The 22,933-nt window shown below is 43.7% G+C and overlaps 2 protein-coding genes across 3 annotated transcripts; one reads left to right on the top strand and one right to left on the bottom strand.

Annotated features, from left to right (window-relative positions):
* Positions 1 to 186: 186 nt before the first annotated feature.
* LOC139413764 (G0/G1 switch protein 2-like) lies at positions 187 to 1,314 on the bottom strand. Its single transcript, XM_071161497.1, has 2 exons — positions 1,253 to 1,314; positions 187 to 1,113 (listed from the first exon to the last, which is right to left on the bottom strand). Exon 2 carries the CDS (start codon positions 1,082 to 1,084, stop codon positions 734 to 736), a length of 351 nt encoding a protein of 116 aa, XP_071017598.1. The 5' UTR covers positions 1,085 to 1,113; positions 1,253 to 1,314; the 3' UTR covers positions 187 to 733.
* Positions 484 to 22,039, top strand: LOC139413737 (laminin subunit beta 3). 2 transcript variants are annotated; one of them, XM_071161452.1, is made up of 22 exons: positions 484 to 1,003; positions 4,012 to 4,060; positions 4,247 to 4,401; positions 14,523 to 14,637; positions 14,742 to 14,815; positions 14,932 to 15,123; positions 15,241 to 15,304; positions 15,528 to 15,709; positions 15,796 to 15,916; positions 16,117 to 16,305; positions 16,480 to 16,635; positions 16,767 to 17,057; positions 17,236 to 17,608; positions 17,761 to 17,921; positions 18,108 to 18,319; positions 18,876 to 19,079; positions 19,232 to 19,376; positions 19,598 to 19,805; positions 20,346 to 20,487; positions 20,632 to 20,808; positions 20,916 to 21,078; positions 21,681 to 22,039. In XM_071161452.1, exons 2-22 carry the CDS (start codon positions 4,036 to 4,038, stop codon positions 21,818 to 21,820), a joined length of 3,489 nt encoding a protein of 1,162 aa, XP_071017553.1. In that variant the 5' UTR covers positions 484 to 1,003; positions 4,012 to 4,035; the 3' UTR covers positions 21,821 to 22,039. The 2 variants fall into 2 exon arrangements, with proteins under 2 accessions (XP_071017553.1, XP_071017555.1); XM_071161454.1 differs by lacking the exon at positions 484 to 1,003 and adding an exon at positions 3,758 to 3,826.
* The last annotated feature ends 894 nt before the right edge of the window (positions 22,040 to 22,933 follow it).

The raw sequence follows: 22,933 nt of genomic DNA, 5'->3' as shown, positions 1-22,933 counted from the left end.
TTACCCAGTATGAAAGCGCCCTCTAGTGACCTGATGCAAGAATATTCCAAAGGAAAGGCTACTAAACCTATGATAGTCCTACTCGTTTTGGTTTTACAATGCTGGCCGTGAATATGTTTATATTTGGGTCCTTATAAATAATATATCCAGTATATCTCTCTCAGAAAATACCATCTATAGACATTGTAAATAAAAATATGAATTTATTGAGTAGGAAAAACATTAATATATTTACAGCATTGACATAGCACACACAAAAAATCTAAATGTAACACATTTGGCACCATGGATGGAGTGGAGAATGAGATAGCAGGGCCGGGGCTGTGCAGTCAACGCCCTATCTCTCATTGTCTGATAGTGAGAGTCGGACAGCTGCTCTTTCGCCGGCTATTTCGACCCGGGACTCAAATTTCAGCTTGGAGCCTCCAACTGACGCGTCAATTTAGGCTACCCAAAGCAGCGCAGCAAAGCGCAGCTCAACAGACAGTCAACTAGTTTTTCTGTTGACTGTTTGAGGTTGCCAATCCTCCCACTGGGCACACATTGGTTGAATCAACGTTGTTTCCATGTCGTGGAATAGACGTTGAATTGACCTCTGTGCCCAGTGCGATTCCTCTTGTGAAGCTTTTTCGAGTGCGTATGTAGCGCACCGTATTTGGCGTGGCAAGGACTATACAGTTCCTTAATAATTGTGTAGGTTAACAGCGTTTTGGCGCTGGCCCAGTGACGATTTTTACGAGGCGTGCAGTCGGTTGGCTGCACCTGCGCTTCTATGCGCTCCCGTGGCCTGCTGTAGCTTCCTGGGTATGGTGATCTGCTCTGCGGCCGAAACTGTTGCCACCTCCTCATGTCTCCTTCTCTCCTCCGTCTCGAGTGCCCTCTGCTCCCGAGCCCTCAACTGAACGAGCTCTGCGTCCAGCGGCTCTCCGGAGGAGAAGGACTGGCACACGGTTTCCACCAGACCCAGAACCATGCCCAAGAAGGCCACCACGGTGCCCACAAGGTACACCTTCAGCATACGGCGGCTAGGCTTTTGCGCCAGCATCTCCTTGGCGAAAGGGATGATTTCGTGCATGGTCTCCATTTCGGTTGGATTATGTGGTCTGAATTTGACTGGGGAGAGAAGGAAAGCGTTTTACAATCACCTTTTATGGGTGCAGTTGTAAAAAGTAACAAATAGGCCTAAGCACTTTTCATGTCACAACAATGTGAGAAAAAGCAGGACAATCACGTGCAATGGTAGGCTACTTACTGTATTAAAGTAATTGATCTTGTCCTTTTCTGGATATTTGATGAGTTTGTTCTGTGTCGCTTGAGCACACTTTCGGAGCTTCTCATTTATAAAGACTTGGTTATTTTAATTCACGCCCACTCAGTGACGCTTTATGAATATTCAGTGAGCACAAGCTCTCTTCTGTTAAAACATAAGGAGCATGGGTCCAGAGGAAAGTGAGCTACATACGTTGACTACGTGTTACAACTCATCTCATTTCACCCACTCTGTAAATGATGGCCTACTTGTGTGTGTGTGTGTGTGTGTGTGTGTGTGTGTGTGTGTGTGTGTGTGTGTGTGTGTGTGTGTGTGTGTGTGTGTGTGTGTGTGTGTGTGTGTGTGTGTGCACCTATGTGCCATTGTGAGCTGCCGCCTACCTGGTAAAGGAACCAAATTATGCCTAGTAGTGCTTCTTCATCCCATAGAAATAAACAAGCTAATTCATAGGTTATTATTATTGTGCAATTGCCATCTTCAATTGGCTACCTTGTCGTTTATCTACTGTAAAATAAAGGCTTACCAAATCTATATAGAGCAGAATTAAAATATATACAACATAATTCATCGATGTGAAAATTATAAATTGTTATTCTGTATAGAATTGTTAGGCTTGACGACACCTGTTGGCCTTAGGCAGCATACAAGATGCTGAGATCAGTCTGAATTAAGTCAAAGGCCCTATAAACCCAGTCACCCTCCTGTCATGATCATTACATTTGCAGACACCGTGAACTCTGTCTGTACTGACACACACAGACAGACAGACACACACACACACGCACACACGCACGCACACACACACACACACACACACACACACACACACACACACACACACACACACACACAAACTGTTCCTGAGCAAACTGTGACTAATTTGATGATCTTATTATTGCATGAATTTGACTGGACCAGTCATACATAATTCCGTATGATTTTGAGACAGATGATGTGAGAAATGGAAATCTGAGATGTGAAAAATAAGAGGACTCTTGGCCAGTGTTAATAAGCATGTGAGAGTGAAGGGGTTTTTCTCACTTCACCACTGTTTACAGACAAAGGAGTTTGTCGAAGGTTTAATGAAGGCCTTGTATTAGTGGCCATTTACACTCGTCATTTTGGAATTAGCGGGTACACACAGCTGTTTCAGATGAGTATATAATGGACCCAATTTGACAGTGTACTCCCTCACCTGACCCCTCAACCTTGCTCACATACACAGTAATACACACACACTGATGAGGCATTTGGTACAGTACATGAAGGCCATAGTAATTTGAGATGAGTACTAGTAGTTTTTGCTTGGTCATTAGAGCCTCCCTCTCCCAAAATATTATACCAAAGTGTTCCCTGTTGTTGCCACGGATACCTTACCAGTCCTTATTCTACCTTAGGTTAAGCGGAAGCTATAAGGTGTGGCTACAGCTGTCTGGCAGTGTGTGTGTGTGTGTGTGTGTGTGTGTGAGACGGAGGTGAGTCAGAGAACACGCCCTGGTCCTGGCTGTTAGTCAGTAGCTATGGAGAAAAACAGTGTGCATTCAGTAGCCCTGAGGCTAGGTTTTATTACACACAGGTGATGATCCACACCGTCACACACCAACACACAGAATGCCAGGGTTACAACATAGTGGTGCCAAGCCATTTTACTGCCTGCAGGATAAACATTTAGATGTGTGTTTCTGTGTGTGTTTGTGTTAGTATGTGTGTGGAGACTGATTTAGATGGGAATGACAAAGAGAATAATTCAGCAAAATGGGTTAATTTACAAATGTTGTTGCGCAATGTATCATAAACAATCACTGCATACTTAGACTACTCTCCTTGTTGAGACAAGCTGCTAACCCAACCACTCATCCACAGCTATACCACATCGCTACAAAGAACTGTTTATAATGTTATTTTCTGTAGTTCATTTTGGAAGGTCCACCCTTTTCAAGAATATGTAGTTGTTTCGCTACACCCGCAATAACATCTGCCAAACATGTGTATGTGACAAATAAAATGTGATTTGATTTGTTAGATGTGTCCTTGTGAAATTCCATCTGGTGCGTGTGTGTTAGTGTGTGTACTGTATGTGTGTGTGTGTATTTGTGTGTGTGTATTTGTGTGTGTGTGTAGGTGGGTTAGTGTTAGGAGTTAGGGTTAGGTTAAGGGTTAGGGTTAAGGTTAGATTTTCAGGTTAGGGTTAGGGGTAGGGTTAGGTGTAGGGTTAGATTGTCAGGTTAGGGTTAGGGGCAGGGTTAGAGAAAATAGGATTTTGAATGGGAATCAAAGATTAGTTAAATACGACTGTGTGTATTTGCGTGCCTGTGTGTGTTTATGTGTGTGTGTGTGTATGTGTGCGTGCGTGCGTGTGTGTGTGTGTATTCATCCCATCAGGGTGTGGTTGAAAAGGGGAAGGGTGTGTCTGCCAGCTACCTTCTGACACACTCTGTAGCCCAGGTGAGACAGTGTTTATAAGGACACATCCAAGAACCCACACACACAATTAGACAGACAGATTCTGAACAGCACACACACACACGCGTGTCCACATACATACACCTACAACTGGTGAGTAGTGAGCTGGATTGATTCACTTTCACTGGAGATTGGACCTTTTCTTTTCAATGTAGTTCAACTTATTTTGCCTTCATACATTTCCTGTGTTGTACATTTCTTCCAATTATTTAGTCAACCAATTATTTCTTAAATTGTTGTGTTGCCTTTATTATTTATTGTCTTTTTGTCTTTCAAAGAATTTCTCATAGCAGGAAACAAAGATGTGGATTTTATTCCAGCTAGCAGGTATGTTTCATTGATTTCTAATTTTAAATGATTGATGCGTTGTTACAGTTATATACATTTTAATTTATTTAGATTTGTAGTTTGTTTTAGTATTAACATCTAGATTGTTGTGATAGTTTTGTGTAGGATATGAGGAAATATGTATGATTCTGATTGATTGATTGATGAATTGATCCCCTCACCCAGCCCTGACTGCAGTGGCTGCGACACAGAGGGACTGTTCTCGGGGGGCCTGTTACCCCCCTATGGGAGACCTGCTCCTCGGTAGGGGCCGTCAGCTCCACGCCTCCTCCACCTGCGGCCTCACCGGCTCGGAGGTCTTTTGCACCCCCTTCGGACAGGTACGACCCTACTCTTACTATTCTGAAAGACACAAAGAACCTCACATGTTACAAAGACAAGTAGATCTCATTGACGTTGTTAGTTTTGTGAGTGTATACATAAGATTGTGTAAACTTTCAAGTGAAGACATGGGCTGTTTCTCTACCCAAGGTGTTTTTGTCAAGCGCAGTCCCTTTTAATGCTAGTGCATCGGCACTGTAAGAGATGGGGGAAAGTAGGGCAATTAGGAGGTGTTGTAGCTCTTAATTATTATGAGTTGTTCACCAAGGTTGTTTAATGTGTTACAACATTTCGGGTTTGAAGAGTAGCTATATCTTTAGGCATGTCAGTGAGCCAGACAGAAGACAGATGGACAGAAGACAGATGGACAGACTGCTTGGTTGTGCATGCTGCTCTCTGTCTCATCATGCACAGTAGGAGACCAGGGAGGGAGTGAAGGGGTGCGATGGAGAGGGTGGATGGAGGGTCAGGGGAGAACTGGTTGGTGTAATTTGTGAAAACGTCTGGATCTGGTGCCAGAGACACACAGTGCCAGATGTTGCAACTACAGTCTTTGGAAAAACATTGGATAGAGAATGATTTATTTGATTTCAAAGGAACAAGAGAACAATCAAATATGCTGTTTTGAGGGGATTGATTAACTTTCAAACATCAGTGTTTAAGCCAAACAAGGGGCTGAAACCAGGTGAAAGGAGAACATAGGAAAATATTTCTGATTTAATTTGTGGTGCTGCGTGTTTGATTGACAGTCAAGTCTTTCATCTGAGCCACACCCTTCATCTGGTGTTGCTGGGCAAAGCAAGTTCTGCTCTCACAAATACCAGGCTGTCTCTGTCTGTGCAGGCACACACGCACCATACAAACACACACACCAGACTGTAGATATTTTTGGTGGTTCTGGTTTGAGTTTTTGAAACTCCAGCACTTTTGTATTTGAATATTTACTTAAAGTGATTGTGTTTCACTGGATGCATGTGTTGATCACACAACACAGACATGAAATATGTTTTTAATGTTGGGCGTGTGGGAGAAAGGTGCCCCAGGCCATAGCAACTGGTCTAGACTGGAGTGTGGATGTAGTATAGCTGATTGACTGTATGTGTTGAGTCATGTGTTAAGGCTGTGGGTGTGGATCGTATATCTCTCTGACACACTCTGTATCATTCAGTACAGTTGAGACAATGTGGACACTAGCAAGATGTGATCTGAAAAGAGTTACCTAGACATTATGAAATGTTTTGACTAATGAGTTGCATTTCCACTGGCATTCCTCTCAAGGCCACAGAGTTATCACTAAGCTGCTACTAAGGACAAGGAAGGACACTGTGGTGTTGGATTCCTCTCCTTCTCTCCTGGTGCCATTTTGCATGTCCTCAGAGTTTACAGCTTCATGCTTGGAGTTTAAATGAACAGGTGGTAAAACATGCTGTAACTGTACTGCCTATTGTGCAGGCTGGATAGTTCCATAGGTAATAGTACTACAATGTGACATAAAGTAAAATGAGTAGATTAGATCAACTTTATTCTCCCAGAGCGGATTTTTTTTTCTCCATCGTCCCTGTGTTAATCTTTGCTTGTTTTATGCAATCTCTGTCAAGGTGTGTGTGTTTACTGTAGCCACCTGCTTGGCCTGCGGCAAGGCAATCACTACTCTTTGTACAGTATCAAACTCTATGGTGGACTGACTGCATTTGATGATGGAAGACATGCTGTGCTAAACCATCTAATGGTCGATTAGAAATACTTTATTGATTTCCCAGCAGAAATGGATGAGATTGCCATATCTGCTGAGTCAGCCAGAAGCAGAGTTGAGCAGTACAGTGTGCCAGGGCTTTATCACTCAGTGTCCAGGCAGTGGCATGCATGACCTGATAATGACTGGGCAGGGTGCCCGCCATGCCCCTGCAGAGGATATTGGAAGACAGCGAAAGAGAGGGATAGGAGAGATAGAGAAAGAGGATAGGAGCCTTGGCTTTCCTATCCAGTGTTGACAGATCTATTCTGAAGGGTATGGTTGGATTTAGTTTGGCACAGTGATACGGCGAAGTTTGAATAACCAGACTGTCTAACTTCTCCTCTCTCTTGCCCAACACTCATCTCTACCCTTGACCTGACCTTGGCACTGGCAGTTGCCAGAGAGTTGCAGATAGCAACAAGCCAACATGGTTCAAAGCGATTTTCCATCAGGGTTTGGTATGAACCAATCAGAGATGAGATAAGAAAGGCTGATCCCCTTTTACTCAGTGATGGAGGGGATCTTAGCCAATAGCTGGCTCCGACACCAGGTCGAGCCTACTAACCATATCAGGTTCCACACTGTGACCTAATTTCATTCCATGCTTTATACTCATTCGGTATATTCTTGTGGTTAAGTTTTTTCCTTTCTTTATAGAATTATCTATTGTTTCCTGTGTAGAAATGTGGAAAGATACTAATATTTGAGAGATATCAACAACGTTTCAATCCAGTTTTTATGCCAGTCATACCATATAAAAACAAATCATGACATCTGTGATGGAAACAGAACATTTGGGTACAATGTTTCAAATGCAGACAGATAATTTGTTTGTTCGACATGGTGGGATCTTTTTATGTCTGTAAAATTAATTATGTGAGAAATGCGGTGGAAATGCCTTTATTCTCAAATTCTGCTATAATAACCATCCTATCGAAGTAAACTTGGAGTCATGTGACGATATGGTGTGTAGACCTCCCACTACCACTTGGAAACCATGCAGGTGGCGGCAGGTGGCCTAGTGGTTAGAGGGTTGGACTTGTAATCAAAAGGTTGCAAGATCGAATCCTCGAGCTGACAAGGTAAAAATCTGTCGTTCTGCCTCTAAACAAGGCAGTTACAAGACATTGTTCCTAGGCCGTCATTGAAAATAATAATTTGTTCTTAACTGACTTGCCTAGTTAAATGGATGAATAAGTTATGATGAACTTCACAGGGTGGTGAAAGTACACTGTGGTCTTGATGCTCCTTTCCAACAAATATTGAGAGTCTTATTCTGGTGACATGATGATCGATGTTTGTCAAATATTCTTGCTCTTATCCATAATAATCTCATCATGTAGACTAACCTACCTGCACTGTATATTCAAGCTGTTGGCTAGAGTGCATGTGCCAAGACCTGAGTAGGAACATTGGCTATTTAACGCAACTATCAGTAGAGTTGAAAATGCGATGTAAAGATGTAATTTTTTTCAGTACATAAAAATTTAAGCGAATAAGTACATTTTGTGTGCACTAGGGCATCACGCACTAATTTTTAGTCTGTTTTATTATGCGGATTTTAGAATATTCACATGAAAATCTCTTGTTAATTGGATGGAAACCTAACTAGTGAGCATAAAATATTCAGATATTCAAAATGGGGCATCCAATATTGCCACCCGTCCATCAACCATGGAATTCTAATTCTATAGCTTAGACAGATTTATAATACAGGGTTCAAGTAAAGGGATGCCAGAAGGAGGGTACCATGAATGGCCAAGGCCAGGGGCCATAGTGACAAAGCGTCTCAGAGTAGAACATGGGTCATAAGTGCTCAGAATAAATACATTTTACCCCTATTTTTATGAGTAAATGTAAAAGCTATGCATGAAGCCTCTTTAGTCATAAGAGTCCCTCCCACCTAGTCGACAGATATTTTGGAAACCTCATGAGCTGTCCTATGCAGTTCAAGTAACTGTCCAGTGAAAATCTCACTTTTCAAAATGTATATTTAGTTAAAGCTGCAATGTGTTACTTTTTAGGCGACCCAACAAAATGAATTCTCATTGAAAGCCAGTCTAAGAAGCGGTAGATGTGTTTTATGTGCGCCATTTCTATGCTTCCTGCTCTTAAGTTTAGTTTTTGCGTCTTTTACTTTCGGTTTTGTACATCAGCTTCAAACAGCTGAAAATGTATAATTCTTGGTTATGTCAAATATATTTCACTGCAGTTTAGATGGTACAATGATTCTCTACACTCTGACTGCTTGTTTTGTCACATAAACTGAAATTAGGCAAACTATTAGAATTTTTAGCAACAAAGGAAACGGCATTTCTGCATATTGCACCTTTAACCTTTTACTGCAGTCGGCTAAATCATGGTCACACAGAGCGTGTCTTGGTAGTCTTAAACAAATCTAATTTGAAACAAAAGTATACACCTCACACACATGGTTATGGGCTTAAAATAAAGAATACACATATACCATGTCCGATATAGAAATCTATTCAATTTTGAGTTTGCATCCCAATATTACACTTTATATACATCACAGATGACTGAAAAATAACAAAACCGTTTGATGTTGAAACATCTGATTTTTGGGGGATTTTTTTGTTTATTAACTATGAAATTCTGGAGAATATTAATAATATTCCACCTATTAAGGTCATTTGACTGAAGGAAAGAGCTACCTCATTCCCAAATAATCTTGTTGACTGGTCTTATACTCGTATTTGTGGCCAAAGCATACATTTAAAAAAAAATATGTAAAACCCCATTTTGTCTCTCAAACAGACTGTTTAAAAAATTCTGGCTCATTGGCTCGGCCAATCAGTGATCTACTTAATATTTTTAATGACTGATATACGCCCACACCATTCTGTTGTTGGGGTATCCCCACACGATTCCAACACACAAAATCTTCTTTTTAACTTACTTAATAAAAAAATGTGGAAAGAAAAGTATTTCACTCATATTGCAATTAATTATAGGTCATATTTCATAGAAATTGGGAATTACTGTAAAGTTACTTTAAGAATTACCAGCAGGTGTCTTGATTATAGAAAAAGGGGTCTCAGTGGTTCCTCAGAACAGTAATTGTTTTGGAGTTGAAAGAATATTTTGATATTCCTATATGATCAACCCATAAAGAATCTACAGAATACCTACAGAATACCTACAGAATACCTACATGTAGCAGTATCTCTTGCACTTTCGACAATGATTTCACATGAGGCCTAATTCATATATCTGGTTAAAAACTTATAACCCATACCCACTGGCCACAGACATCAGTTCAACATCTAGTTTTGATTTACATTTGGTTGAGTTGTCAACTAATGCGAATTCAACCTGAAATCAATAGATTGGATTTAGGTTCAAAGTTGGGTGAAAAAAAGCCGAAATGTTCTTAAATGTATGACTTTTTGCAAATCCTATCAGTGTTCCACGTTTATTCAACATCCTCACATATATTTTTGGGGTTGAAATTATATGGAGACAATGTTGATTCGGCCAGTTTTTGTCCAGTGGGTAGGAAATAATCATTTATTTTTCTTTTGATTATTTAATTAACCTAAATCATGTTATTTCAAGTTATCCCTTTGGAGCTCAATATCACTTTGTTAAAAAATATGTAGAAATTGGGCATGCCTATGAGTTGGGCAATTGACAGCATCTTGGGTATATGTGTTTGGTGATTAATGATAGACCTTACAAACATTTTATGCAACATTATTTGCAAGTGACTTGATGCCTACTATGCCAAAAGCGATTTAGAGTTCTTGAATGGGAGTGACGTGTGTGTTGATATAACGTTAATATGATCAAAATTATTATTTTTGAAACCAGTACAATATACATATCACATTGTTCAAAATATCAGGATTTATCTATTTAAAGGATTGTGCATGCCAACATATTAGACAATAATTACAAGTAGGCAAAGTGATCGTGAAAATTATATCAGTCGTTTACCATTGCAACATTTGATGTACAGTCACATTCACCGTGGTTGTCTGAAGCCTGCTATAGAGTTCACGGCTGGTCACGCCTCATCGTGATTGATTATCCCCCATCATTTGCAACAATGTTACCGAGCCTCATCACTATCTTTTCTTTGTGGTAGCTCAAACTGTCGTGATTACCAGCTGAGATAAACTTTATGAGTTTATTTTCAGGGTTTGTCTGGGCAGTGTCTTAACATCATCCTAAAACCTACTCTGAGCTGGGAGTTTTTTTGTTGTCTTAAAACAGGTTTGAACAGGATTTCTAGGGCATTTTCTGAGATGCTTTGTGGATAAGGGCCCAGGAATATCTCCAAGCAGTATCATGGTCCATGCATCTTTGGCGTGAGTGTCTGTCCTCTGGTCCAGAGAGCCGGCCAGCTGGAAATACACATACACTTTGATACAGACTGTTACATTGGCAGACTAACTCTTCTGGTCAGATTCCAGTGGTCTGGAAGAGTTTCTCCATGTTGTCCGTAGCAGCCCGCAGCCCAAGGGCACTGACTGGCTGGACACTAGCCAGGGCCAGGCAGGGTCTGATGCAGACTATACTTAACTGAAACACTGTGTCATACAGATAACTATAAAGCCAAGACAGTGAACAGTGTTGTCCCGTCAGCATATATGTCTCGGGGTCAATCTCCCAGTGAGTCCTGACCACTGGTCCAGAAATAGACACACAGACAGACCAGGGTCAAGGCTGATGCCACAGCATATGTATTTAGATATCACTGTGGTTCTGACAGTCAAAGTTGTTGGTTTGATTGCAGATGTAGTTTTTGCATGGGATACATATTTTGAGCCTTGCCATGGGTATACATTGAATCAAGGTTGATGGACACTGCATGCATTCATCTCTCCATGTAGTACAGTAGAATATACATATCCTTCTTTACCACACCATTGGTTATGGTACAAGTCACATTGACTTTACCAAAATACATGACTAATATTATTACATCATTACTGCCCAATGACATTACAATATAAAGTTGTTATACAACACTGGCAATAGTTCACACATTAGTGGACATAATTCTGTCTTTATATAACATTGTATTAACAATGTATTAATAGACTGAATCCACAGTAAATGTTTGCGTTTGTGTGTGTGGGTGCATGTGTGAGGACATGTGTGTGCATATGTGTGTGCACCGTGCAGATTTTAGATTGTTTGACGAAATCTGATTGGAAACTTGCCTGTTAACTTTTGAAATCATTGTATGGAGGAAGAGGGGGGATTGGCTGAAGGAGAAAGAGAGCAAACGAGAGACAGGAAGCAATGTATATATATCTCTCTCTCTCTATATATATATATATATATATATATATATATATAGAGAGAGAGAGAGAGAGAGAGAGAGAGAGAGAGAGAGAGAGAGAGAGAGAGAGAAAGCTGGACAGTTGGACAGTAGCCGCAGCTGGTGTTGAAACATCCAGTGCAGAGAGACCTTTCCCCCAGTGTGGAACAAAGCCATGACCTTAATGGGATCTCTCACAATTCAAGTCTCTGCTCCAGCCACAGCCTCAACCCACTCCGGCCAGGGCAAGCTAAGGTGGAGGTGAAGGGGAGTGGACACAAGGGGGTTGGAGGAGAGGGAAATTGGAGGTACATTGCCTCCTGAAAGTATTCAGACCCCTTTACTTTTTCCACATTTTGCTACGTTAGAGCCTTATTCTAAAACGCATAATAAAAAAACTCAGCAATCTACTCACAATACCCCATAATGGCAAAGTGAAAATAGGTTTTTAGAAATTGTTGCACATTTATCATGCTTTGGATATACCTTATTTACTTAAGTATTCAGACATTTTGCTATGAGACTCGAAATTGAGCTCAGGTGCATCCTGTTTCCATTGATCATCCTTGAGATGTTTCTACAACTTGTTTTGAGTCCACCTGTGGTAAATTCAATTGATTGGACATGAGGCACAGATCTGGGGAGGGTACCAAAAATGTTCTAAACCATTGAACGTCCCCAAGGACACAGTGGCCTACATCATTCTTAAATGGGATTTGTGTGGAACCATCAAGACTCTTCCTAGAGCTGGCCACCCGGCCAAACTGAGCAATCGGTGGTGAAGGGCCATGGTCAGGTTGGTGACCAAGAACCCGATTGTCACTCTGACAGAGCTCTAGATTTCCTCTTTAGAGATGGGAGAACCTTCCGGAAGGACAACCATCTCTGCAGCACTCCACCAATCAGGCCTTTATGGTAGAGTGGCCAGACGGCATCCACTCCTCAGTAAAAGGCATCTGCCTTTTACAGCGCGCTTGGAGACTAATCAGGATCGAGGCAAAGAGTACAGAGAGATCCTTGATGAAAACTTGCTCCAGAGTGCTCAGGACCTCAGACTGGGGCGAAGGTTCACCTTCCAACAGGACAACGACCCTAAGCACACAGCCAAAATAACGCAGGAGTGGCTTCAGGACAAGTCTCTGAATGTCCCTGAGTGGCCCAGCCAGAGCCCAGACTTGAACCCAATGTAACATCTCTGGAGAGGCCTGAAAATAGCTATGCAGCAACGCTCCCCATCCAACCTGACAGAGCTTGAAAGGATCTACAGAGAATAATTGGAGAAACTGTCTAAGTACAGGTGTGCCAAGCTTGTAGCGTCATACCCAAGAAGACTTGAGGTTGTAATCGCTGCCAAAAGTGCTTTAACAAAGTACTGAGTAAAGGGTCTGAATACTTATGAAAATGTAATATTTCAGTTTTTTTGTCATCATGGAGTATTGTGTGTTAGTTGATGAGGGGAAAAAACAATTTAATACATTTTAGAATTAGCCTGTAACATAACAACATTTTGAAAAAGTGAATACTTTCAGAAAACACTATATATGTAGTACGGTTGTAGGTTATGGTTGTAGTGGAGAGGGGGAGGAGTTGCTGTTCTATATTTGTAAAAAATAAAAAATAAAATAATAATAAAAAAATAATATTGCAAGGGGTGGTAAGAGGTTGAAGGTCAGGTTAGACTGAACACAGCCCGGTTGGAGGTGAGGGGAGTGGTCAAGCTCCAACTCCAAGCGGTGGAGCTGTGTGAATTTTTTGAAGAATTTTGTAGAAAGTGCTGAACAAATAAAATGTCATTGATTGATCAATGGAACAGGGTTTGGAGGTAGTGAGTGCAGTAAGAACAGTGATGTGGAGGATTTAAGGTTAGTGAACGATGTGTGTGTGTATGTGTGTGTTTGTGTGTGTAGCAAGTGATCTTGGGTCACATAATACACGTAGCAAACCCAGGGCTGGAAAACTACACTCGTGTTACACAAGAGCCTTCCCATTAGTGTTCTATTTATGAAGTAGACTACCACTAGCACTAGCACTAGCACTACCACGGCGACACAAATCCTGACCAGGTGAATGATGTGGTGCTTTTTTATCCTACCACCCCTCCCCTAATTGGAGTAAACTAATAGACAACAACACTTAGGCTTTTACTTCCAGTGTATACATACTATATACATTTTATGGACACAATGTATTTTACAATAGTTATCTTTTGTTTTTAATCCGATCCTTCAGCTAACATCAACCGCTCCCATCCATCTCTGAAGACCATCCATTTTTTATTTCTATTTGCTATATATTTTTCAACTATGCTGTGATGTTTCACAAAAGTTCTGTACCTTTCTATTTTCATAGATTCTACAGATCATAAATTAAAGCTAAACATTTTTGCTAAAAGCATTATATTATTGACAATGACTTGATGGATCAGTGTGATGATGTCACAGGATCCTGGTTGTGATTGGACACCCCATTCAGGGAGAGGGGCGATGTCCGGGTAAAGAGAGAGAGAGGGATAGTGTGAGAGAGAGAGTGTGAAGAGAGCGTGAGAGAGAGCGAGAAAGAGAGAGAGAGAGCGTGACAGTACATTTTTTGTTTATTTCACTTTTGTTCATTATCTATTTCACTTGCTTTGGCAATTGAAATATATGTTTCCCGTGCCAATAAAGCCCCTTAAATTGAAATTTAATTGAGAGAGCGAGAAAGCGAGCGAGAGAACAAAAATTGAAGGCTTTAGCTCAATGTTATCTATGGTGTCTGTGGGAAAATCCACATTAACATTTAGTTGCACATTGGTCGTTGTGAGAGATTCCATTATGTTGGAGGAGCAACTGATACCCTGATCTGTGTTGTTGCTGTGTGATTGCAATACGTTCCCTTAGTCCATATTGGTCAGGTAAACTAACATTTCCTGTCAAAGTAAGGGCACAGAAACCTCCCACGACTCACGTGCTGTTTAAATGTGTGCTGACCAATGACCAATGACTCATCATCACAAAAAGAGGTCAGGGGACATGCACATGCAAGACAAAGGTTGCCAAATGCAGAATAGAATGGTAAGTAGTATTAAAATGATCTCTCTCTCCTCTCTCCTTCAGTCGAAGATGAAGTGTTGTCCCTGTGACTCCAGGAACCCATCCAGTCAGTTGGCTCACACCATCCAGGATGTTCTATCCACTGCTGGACCCAACAGGTGGTGGCAGGCCAGGAAAGGTGAGGGGATACACAGCTAAAGAACACGTCTTAGTGCTGAGATCCATCCTAAAACTCTGTCCTGTTGTGATCCAGAAAATAAACAAAACCTATGTTTTTTTTAGACGTGAGTCCGGTCACCGTACAGTTGGACCTACAGAACCTGTTTCAGCTGGACAACCTCGTTCTGACATTCAAGGTAAGATCCAGCCACCAGACCAGCATGGACAGGGCTTTTCCACTGTGGAAGGGCCAATTAGTATTTTTAAGTACAGTAGAATCTGATGGACTGATTTTCCTGTTGCCTCTACACAGGGTCCTCGTCCCAGTGCGCTGGTGGTGGAGAGGACGCTGGATAACGGTAACACATGGCAACCTGCTCTCTACATGGCCTCCGACTGCAGATCGGCCTTCCCTGGCATTGCCATGAATACGCCACGTTCCCTGGACCAGACATATTGTTACACTCTGCCCCCCGCCACCACTAACCCCTACCAGGACCAGACGGTAAGGGAGGGAGACACAACTTTGAAAACTGGAGAAAATTCCCATGATATTTTGCCTCTGTACCATGAATAAGTTGTTTTCTGTACTCTTTTTGATTTTGCTCATTGTATGAAACAGATTCAATTCAGCCCCTTGCGTCAGTTCTCTACCATCAGCATCCCCAATGGGCAGAAGATTCAAGGTAAGATGCTTACCCGTCCATAACGTCCCCCCCCACGATTGCTATGGACAATATAACGACATGTCCAATAAGAGTACTTACAGTATATTCCAATCTTTACACATGACATTTAAGCCATTCAGCACGTGCTCTCCTCCAGAAACACTTACACATTTCTTGATTGACACAAACCTGATCCAATGAGGTTCTTTGCCCAGTGACTGACAGCTCTCTCTGTCCACAGAGGTATCAGGATTGTCAGGCCTGCGAGTGAGGCTGACTAATCTGGGTGCTGTGCCCCGCCTGCCGGGCCGCGCTCCCTCTCTGTTCTACGCCCTCAGAGAGATGAGAGTGATGGGCACCTGCCTCTGCCACGGCCATGCCAACCGGTGTCTGCCAGATACTAACCAGCTACCCAACACACAGGTACATATAGTTAAACACGCAGGTTACAGTTACAGTACAAGTGAATGGCTCTTTAGTGGGTTTATAACTCTGTGTATGTGTTGCAGGTCAGTGCTCAGTGTGAATGCCAACACAACACAGCGGGTATAAACTGTGAGCGCTGTGCAGATCTTTACAACGACCTGCCCTGGAGACCTGCAGAGGAGGGGGACACACATACCTGCAAACGTACGCAACCACTAATGCCTTAATACACTGACTACATCTTTTTGGTACAAGTGTGGAGAAATAGGATGACTTTGCTAATGTATCGCACAACCAGCAACTATAAGTAATAACTCAGTGAAGACTGATGTGTGTGAGTTGACTGAACATATACAGGCACAGATGTGTGTGTTGATTATTTCCCATGGTGCTGCCCCCTGTAGGTTGTGAGTGTAACAACCATTCCCAGCGGTGCCGTTTCGACCCAGATGTGTATGAGTCGAGCGGACGGAGGAGTGGAGGTATGTGTGAGAGCTGTCTGCATCACACGACTGGACCCAAGTGTGACCGCTGTGCCCCTGGATACCAACCCAATCACCGGAGCAGCATGGACCGGCCTGATGCCTGCATACGTGAGTGATCTTAAAACCGTAGTTTAATATGCATTAATAAAATACTGCTGCCTTTAATCCTCTTTCTCTCCTACTATAGGTTTAATCACCACCACATTAGGTCGCAGTGTTGCAATATCTTTGCTGTGTTTGATTATTGTTGTGTTTCTGTTTTTTTCCCTGTGTTTTGTACAGGCTGTCATTGCAGTGCTGAGGGGGTGGAGAATGGGGATCAGTGTGATGACGTCACAGGGTCCTGTCGCTGTAAGGCCAATGTTGATGGATCGCAATGTGACCGCTGCAAGATGGGATACTACGGTCTGACCGCCTCCAACCCTCTGGGCTGCAACAGTGCGTCATCTTTCACTCTTGACCCTGAATAGGCAATTCATAAAGTCTCATGTCATGATTACTTACAGCTGTATTCCCCATACTGTGGGGTTGATCTATCCCCATCTGACTCTGTGTCTATCTCTCTCCAGAGTGCCTGTGCAGTAAAGAGGGCTCCCTGTCCAGTGTGTGTGACCCTGTGAGTGGTCAGTGTCCTTGCCAACCTCATCTCCAGGGGCTGACCTGTGAGCTGTGTTCCCATGGTTACTGGAATCCATCCTCTCCCCGTGGTTGTGAGCCCTGTCGCTGTGACCCCACCAACTCCCACGGTGACACCTGTGACCAGAGTACGGGTCAGTGCCAGTGCAGGTCAGGGTTCGGAGGTCGTACCTGTACAGAATGTCCTGACAACACCTACGGAGACCCACTCATTGGCTGCAGATGTAAGTGCCCTGTCGTGTTCTGTCACAGAAACCTTCAAAGGCTCTTAAACATGCTTTGTTCAATGCTTTTGATAATTCAATCCAATAGGCAGACTAAGTAACAATAATTTTCTCTCCTCGTGACCCTGTTCTCTTCCCTCTCTCTCTCCATCTCCTCCCTCTCTCCCTTTCTCTGTAGCGTGTCAGTGTGCTGCTGGGGGCACAAAGCCAGGAGGCTGTGATAAGCGTACGGGGGCCTGCCGGTGCCGGCTGGGTGTCACAGGTGCCCGTTGCGATGCCTGTACCCGTGGCCACTGTGACTCCTTCCCTGACTGTGAGGTCTGCCCCTCCTGCTTTTTCTCTCTGGACTCAAACATCCAGAACCTCACCCTCGGCCTGGAGAGACTCTCCTCCAGGATTCCCTCTCTTCCTGGGGGCTCGTTACCTACCAGTCTGGGTCCCCGCATCAGAACCCTGGAGGCCACTCTCACCCAGATACGAGACTCTCTCCCACTGCCACCTCCCTCTGCCAGACAAGTCAGCGACGCCCTCTCTCAGCTCCGCAGGCTAAGGTGGGGGATGTTCAGATGTCCTGGCAAACTTAGAATGTCTAAATGCTTTGCTTTTCAAAATTTAAGTGTATACATTTAAACACCTCTTTCCTGTAGACTACAGTCCTTCATTACCCAGCTCACTGTCCCTCATCTCCATTATAATCCTCCAGGGTCCAGTTGGATCAGGTGGATGGAGATTTGTCACCCCAAGGCAGAGCCCCTGAGCTAGGCACGCAGCTGGACGAACTCCAGGCTCTACTGGACGGCCTGGGTCTGGTGTACAACACCAAGAGAGATGCTCTCAGGAACTCCGTCAACTCCAACAATGCAGGTGAGGAAGACGCCGCCACAGAGCTAGGAGGACCATCTATGTGTCGAGTGGCAAAAACAAGGGTTTGGAATTTAGAATCCACAATCAAAATCAGAACCAAAGCCTTGATGCCAGTCTGTTTTGGTTTGAGCTAAATTATGGCTGCTATCACACCTGTTTCTGTCCTCTTGGTTGGTTCTCTCTCAGGGGCCTTTTCTTCCATAAAGGATGCCTATGACGAGTCAACTGACTCTGCCAAAAGTGTTGATGCTAGTGGGAAGACTGTAGACCAGTCAAAAGCAGTCAGAAAAGACGCCATTGACCTCCAGAACCAGGTCCAACCAGCCAACACCAGAGACCTGGAGAAACTCAACCACCAGCTGAACACCAAACCTGACCTCACACCCACTGCCAAGCAGGTAACCCTAGCCCTAGTCCTAGCCTTAACCCTAGCCCTAACCCAAACCCTAGCCCTAGTCCTAACCCGAACCATAGCTCTAAGCCTAACCCTAGTCCTAGCCTGAACCCGAACCATAGCCCTAACCCTAACCCTAGTCCTAACCTGAACCCTAGCCCTAGTCCTAACCCGAACCATAGCCCTAGCCCTAACCCAAACCCTAGCCCTAACCCAAGCCCTAGCCCTAGTCCTAACCCGAACCATAGCCCTAGCCCTAACCCTAACCCTATAGCCCTAGTCCTAACCTGAACCATAGCCCTAACCCTAACCCTAGTCCTAACCCGAACCCTAGCCCTAGTCCAAACCATAGCCCTAACCAAAACCCTAGCCCTAGTCCTAACCCGAACCATAGCCCTAGTCCTAACCCTAACCCTATAGCCCTAGTCCTAACCTGAACCATAGCCCTAGCCCTAACCCTAACCATAGCCCTAGCCCTAACCCTAAACCCTGCCCTAAACCCTGCCCTAACCGTACCTCCACCTAAATGTGAATGTGTATTGTTATTCCCTGTCTCTCAGGTGTGTGGCAGCGTGCGCTTTGCCCCCTGTACCCCTGCTCAGTGTGATGGTGAGCTGTGCCCTGCAGAGGGGGCGCCCCCCTGTGGCCGTGGAGAGAGTTGCGTCGGGGCTCTGCCTCAGGGGACCCGGGCTGTGAGTGATGCTGAGGAGGTGAAAGACAGACTGAAGCAGCTCAATGGGAAGATCATACAGGCCGCTGCACAGGTACGAGCTAACACTTTGTTTGTTTACTGTATGTTTCTAACCGTTTATTACAGTGTTTTAATACTTACATGAAGGACATGACTAGTTATTCAAGTGGTTTGTTTCATCATGTGGCGTTCAATGCTTTGTTCTTTTCTCCATTCAATTCACAGATTCAGGAAACACAGGACACAGCCAATAAGGTCAGACAGTCCACAGACGATCTGGACAATCAGATGAGGCGGGCCAGGGATGACCTGGATGCAGATCTGCAGGAGACGAGAGACTTTGTTAAAGAGCTGAAGGACTTCCTGTCAGGTGAGACATTGACAGTTATGATCCAGTACCTTCAATAACCACTTACTTATTTACTCTTAGTAAAAGTATTCAAGTAGTAGTATAGCATTTTTGGGAGTGTCTAGTGTAAGGACATTCCCCTCCTTTCTCCCTCCCTCTCCCCCACCTATCTTCCATTCTCTCATCCTCTATCTTCCCCTCTATATCCTCCCTCCCTCCATCCTCTCTCTCCCTCTCTCCAGACCCATCATCAGACCCGACACACATCAGCACAGTGAGTGAGTGGATCCTGAATGCCAAGCTGCCTGTCAGTCTGGCTACTCTGAAGAGGAAGCTCCAGGAGATCAGAGACCTGGCGGCAGGACTCCCAGACAGCACTGCGGTCTTGGACCAGGCTGGACCACAGCTTGACATCGCCCGGCGCCTGCTACAGGAGGCCCGGGACGCCAGGTATAACACCTTATGACCTCTTTTGTCAGTCTTAAGACAGGGTTATGTACTGTAGACATTTAAGCTTAGCCGCAGGAAGTAGGGGTGCTGAGGGTGCTACAAAAATAGTGGTATTTGCTATTTTATTTGCGAAAGCAGCAGCTACTCTGCCTGGGGTCCTTACAAAACATGAAACATGACATAATACAGAACATTAATAGACAAGAACAGAACTACATCAATTTAAAACAGGCACACATAGCCTACATATCAATACATACACACAAACTAGTGCACTGGGCTTTTACTAGTTCTGTATTAGTGGGCTGATATAGCCGTCTGAAGCGCGGGCACCCCCCAGCACCCCCACCACCAAACATCTTTCATGAATTTAAGTAAAGTATCTTTAAGTATCTTCTATGAATTTAAGTAAAGTATAATTAGTTGTTGTAATTAATGACAATTCTGTATGGTTTCTGAGGTCACTTTAACATTGTTGTGACTGCTGTGAACATTGTAGTAAGGTTGCTGTAACATTGCTATAATGTTGTTGTGTGACAGGGACGCAGCGCTGGGTGTGAAGGCTGATGTTGACGGGCTGTTGGAGGGCTTCACTACAGTGGAGGGCTCCCTCTCTGGCCTGGAGGAAAAAGTGCAGGAGAGCCTGGACATAGTGGATGACATCAGCAGCAACCTCACACAGGTGAGACGGAGATGAATACAAATACGCTTCCAAACGAGTCTGACACCTACATTGATTAAACAGCTTCTTACTGTATTATTCCTCTCGTTTTGATCCCTCCTCTCTCCATCCCCCCAATAACATCCTTATTTTGACTCCCTCCAGACCAAGGCCCAGTTGTCTCCAGCGGTGAAGGCGCTAGGGGAGGTGTCTGCCCTGGCTGAGGGGATGAAGCCTCAGCTGGAGGGGCTCAGGGCTCTGGTGCGCTCTGGAGATATGCTGGCCCAGAATGCAACAGAAGAGGCCGATAAAGCTAAGAGGGAGGCAGACGCTGCGGCCAAGGTGAGTTTAGTTTGTGTATGTGTACGTGTGTTTGCTTGTGTATGTCCATCTCTGTATATGAGTTTGTGCTCAACTCATGGCCTCTCTCTTTGCCTATGTGTTTGTAGGAGCTGGCATCCCTGGAGAAGCAGCTGGAGCAGCTGCGTGCTGCAGAGAGGACCAGTGGGCGTGGCGATGGGACGGGGACAGCAGGGGCTCGTCTCCAGAAGCTGCAGGAGGAGGCTGGTTCTCTGGCCCAGGACACTGGAGACATGATAAAGGCACTAGCAGGTACGGATGGGGAATGGCAAGGAGACATGTACATCTGCTAACATATATATACTGTATATGCGCGTGCATTTGTGGCACATTGAAAAAGACACTGAATGCTGAGGTGAAATCTGAAATGATGTGATGAGTATTAATGAATCAAACATTCCCCTCTCTCCCTCTGTCCCTTCACCTGCTCTCCTGCTCCTGCTCTCTTCTCCTCTCTCCCTCTGTCCCTTCTCCTTCTCTCTCCCTCTCTGTTCCTTTTCCTGCTCTCTCCCTGTTTCCCTTTTCCTGCTCTCCTCTCCTTCTCTCCCTCTGTCCCTTCTCCTTCTCTCTCCCTCTGTCCCTCCTCCTTCTCTCTCCCTCTGTCCCTTCTCCTTCTCTCTCCCTCTGTCCCTCCTCCTTCTCTCTCCCTCTGTCCCTTCTCCTTCTCTCTCCCTCTGTCCCTTCTCCTTCTCTCTCCCTTCTCCTTCCTTTTCCCTCTGTCCCTTCTCCTTCTCTCTCCCTTCTCTTGCTCTCTTCTCCTCTCTCCCTCTGTCCCTTTTCCTGCTCTCCTTCTCCCTCCCTTTTCCCTTCTCCTCTCCTTCTCTCTCTTCTGCTCCCCCCCATTTTCTGTCCAGGTAAAGCAGACTCTCTGCATAGTCTACAGGATGAGGTCCTACTGAAGTCCCAGAGGCTGACTGGCCTGGAAGCCAAACTGCTGGACCTTCTGGCTGACATGAGACAGAAGGTCACGATCTTCTCCACCTGCCAGGGCTGAGGTCAAAGTGCAGAGATCATCCTCACATAGTCTGTTCTTTGGGATAGAGGAGCGATGTTACATATTTATTTTGTTCCACTTTTGTAGAATGAATGTCCCAATAAAAAGTTTATTATTGATGTTGTGTGGTCTGGGAGCTTTCCTAAATGTGTGGCAGGTTTTTATTACTGTGGTACATCCTGATTGGCCCAACAGTGTCTCTCAAACCTTCCACCAATCAGATCGCTGTCGAGGAGAGAGGGGTGGGATCTGTGATTGTGTAAGGCGAGAACACCAAAGCACAGAAGAGGAAGTTTATATAATTTGTTTTATGAAGAAACAAAACAAAGACGCAAAGTATAGTGCCGGTGGTTATAAGATATGAGCATCTCCAGTCATACAGGTACCATGGCATCGTCAAAAACAACAGGAAGTCTATAGCAGCTTATGGCATAAAAGTGGCACATATCATTTAACCCTGTATGTAAAGTGGTGTTAGTGCACAGACCAACTTTAAGTGGTGTAACCATCTTCTCTTACACAGAGAAACGACAGCCCTCCAAACCCTTCTCGCCCTAAAGTCAGTGTGTTATGACATGGGTGTCAGGATTCAAATAGTGAGACCTGTCAATGACATTCAAACCTGTCGGCAAGCTTCATAACAGTCAAAAGCCTTACATTTAGGATTATAGAAGATAAAAAAAGAATTCAGTCCATATAAAAATACATAACACTTGATCAATGACATCTCGAAACCCTTCTCCTTGAATATGTTGTACAGTATTCATAAACTTTTCCATGAAACCATTATTTTACCAGGTTTCCATGTTTCTCCTGATCCATTATTAGTTTCAGATGTGAGTGAAAGAACAACAAAGCTTGATTCAGTCCAGACAACATCACATAAAGTAGCCAAAGCCAATGAATTAATGAATTAGAATCTAGCTGTCACAGCTATCATATCAGCAAAAAAAAGTATATATATATATATATATATATATATATATATATATACACATATACACATATATATATATACACACACACATATATATATATATATATATATATATATATATATATATATATATATATACACACATACACACACACACACACATATGTGTATATATA

This window comes from Oncorhynchus clarkii, chromosome 7 (assembly GCF_045791955.1).
Source record: "Oncorhynchus clarkii lewisi isolate Uvic-CL-2024 chromosome 7, UVic_Ocla_1.0, whole genome shotgun sequence".
NCBI classification, from domain to species: domain Eukaryota; kingdom Metazoa; phylum Chordata; class Actinopteri; order Salmoniformes; family Salmonidae; genus Oncorhynchus; species Oncorhynchus clarkii.
This window is presented reverse-complemented; position numbering and strand designations above follow the sequence as displayed.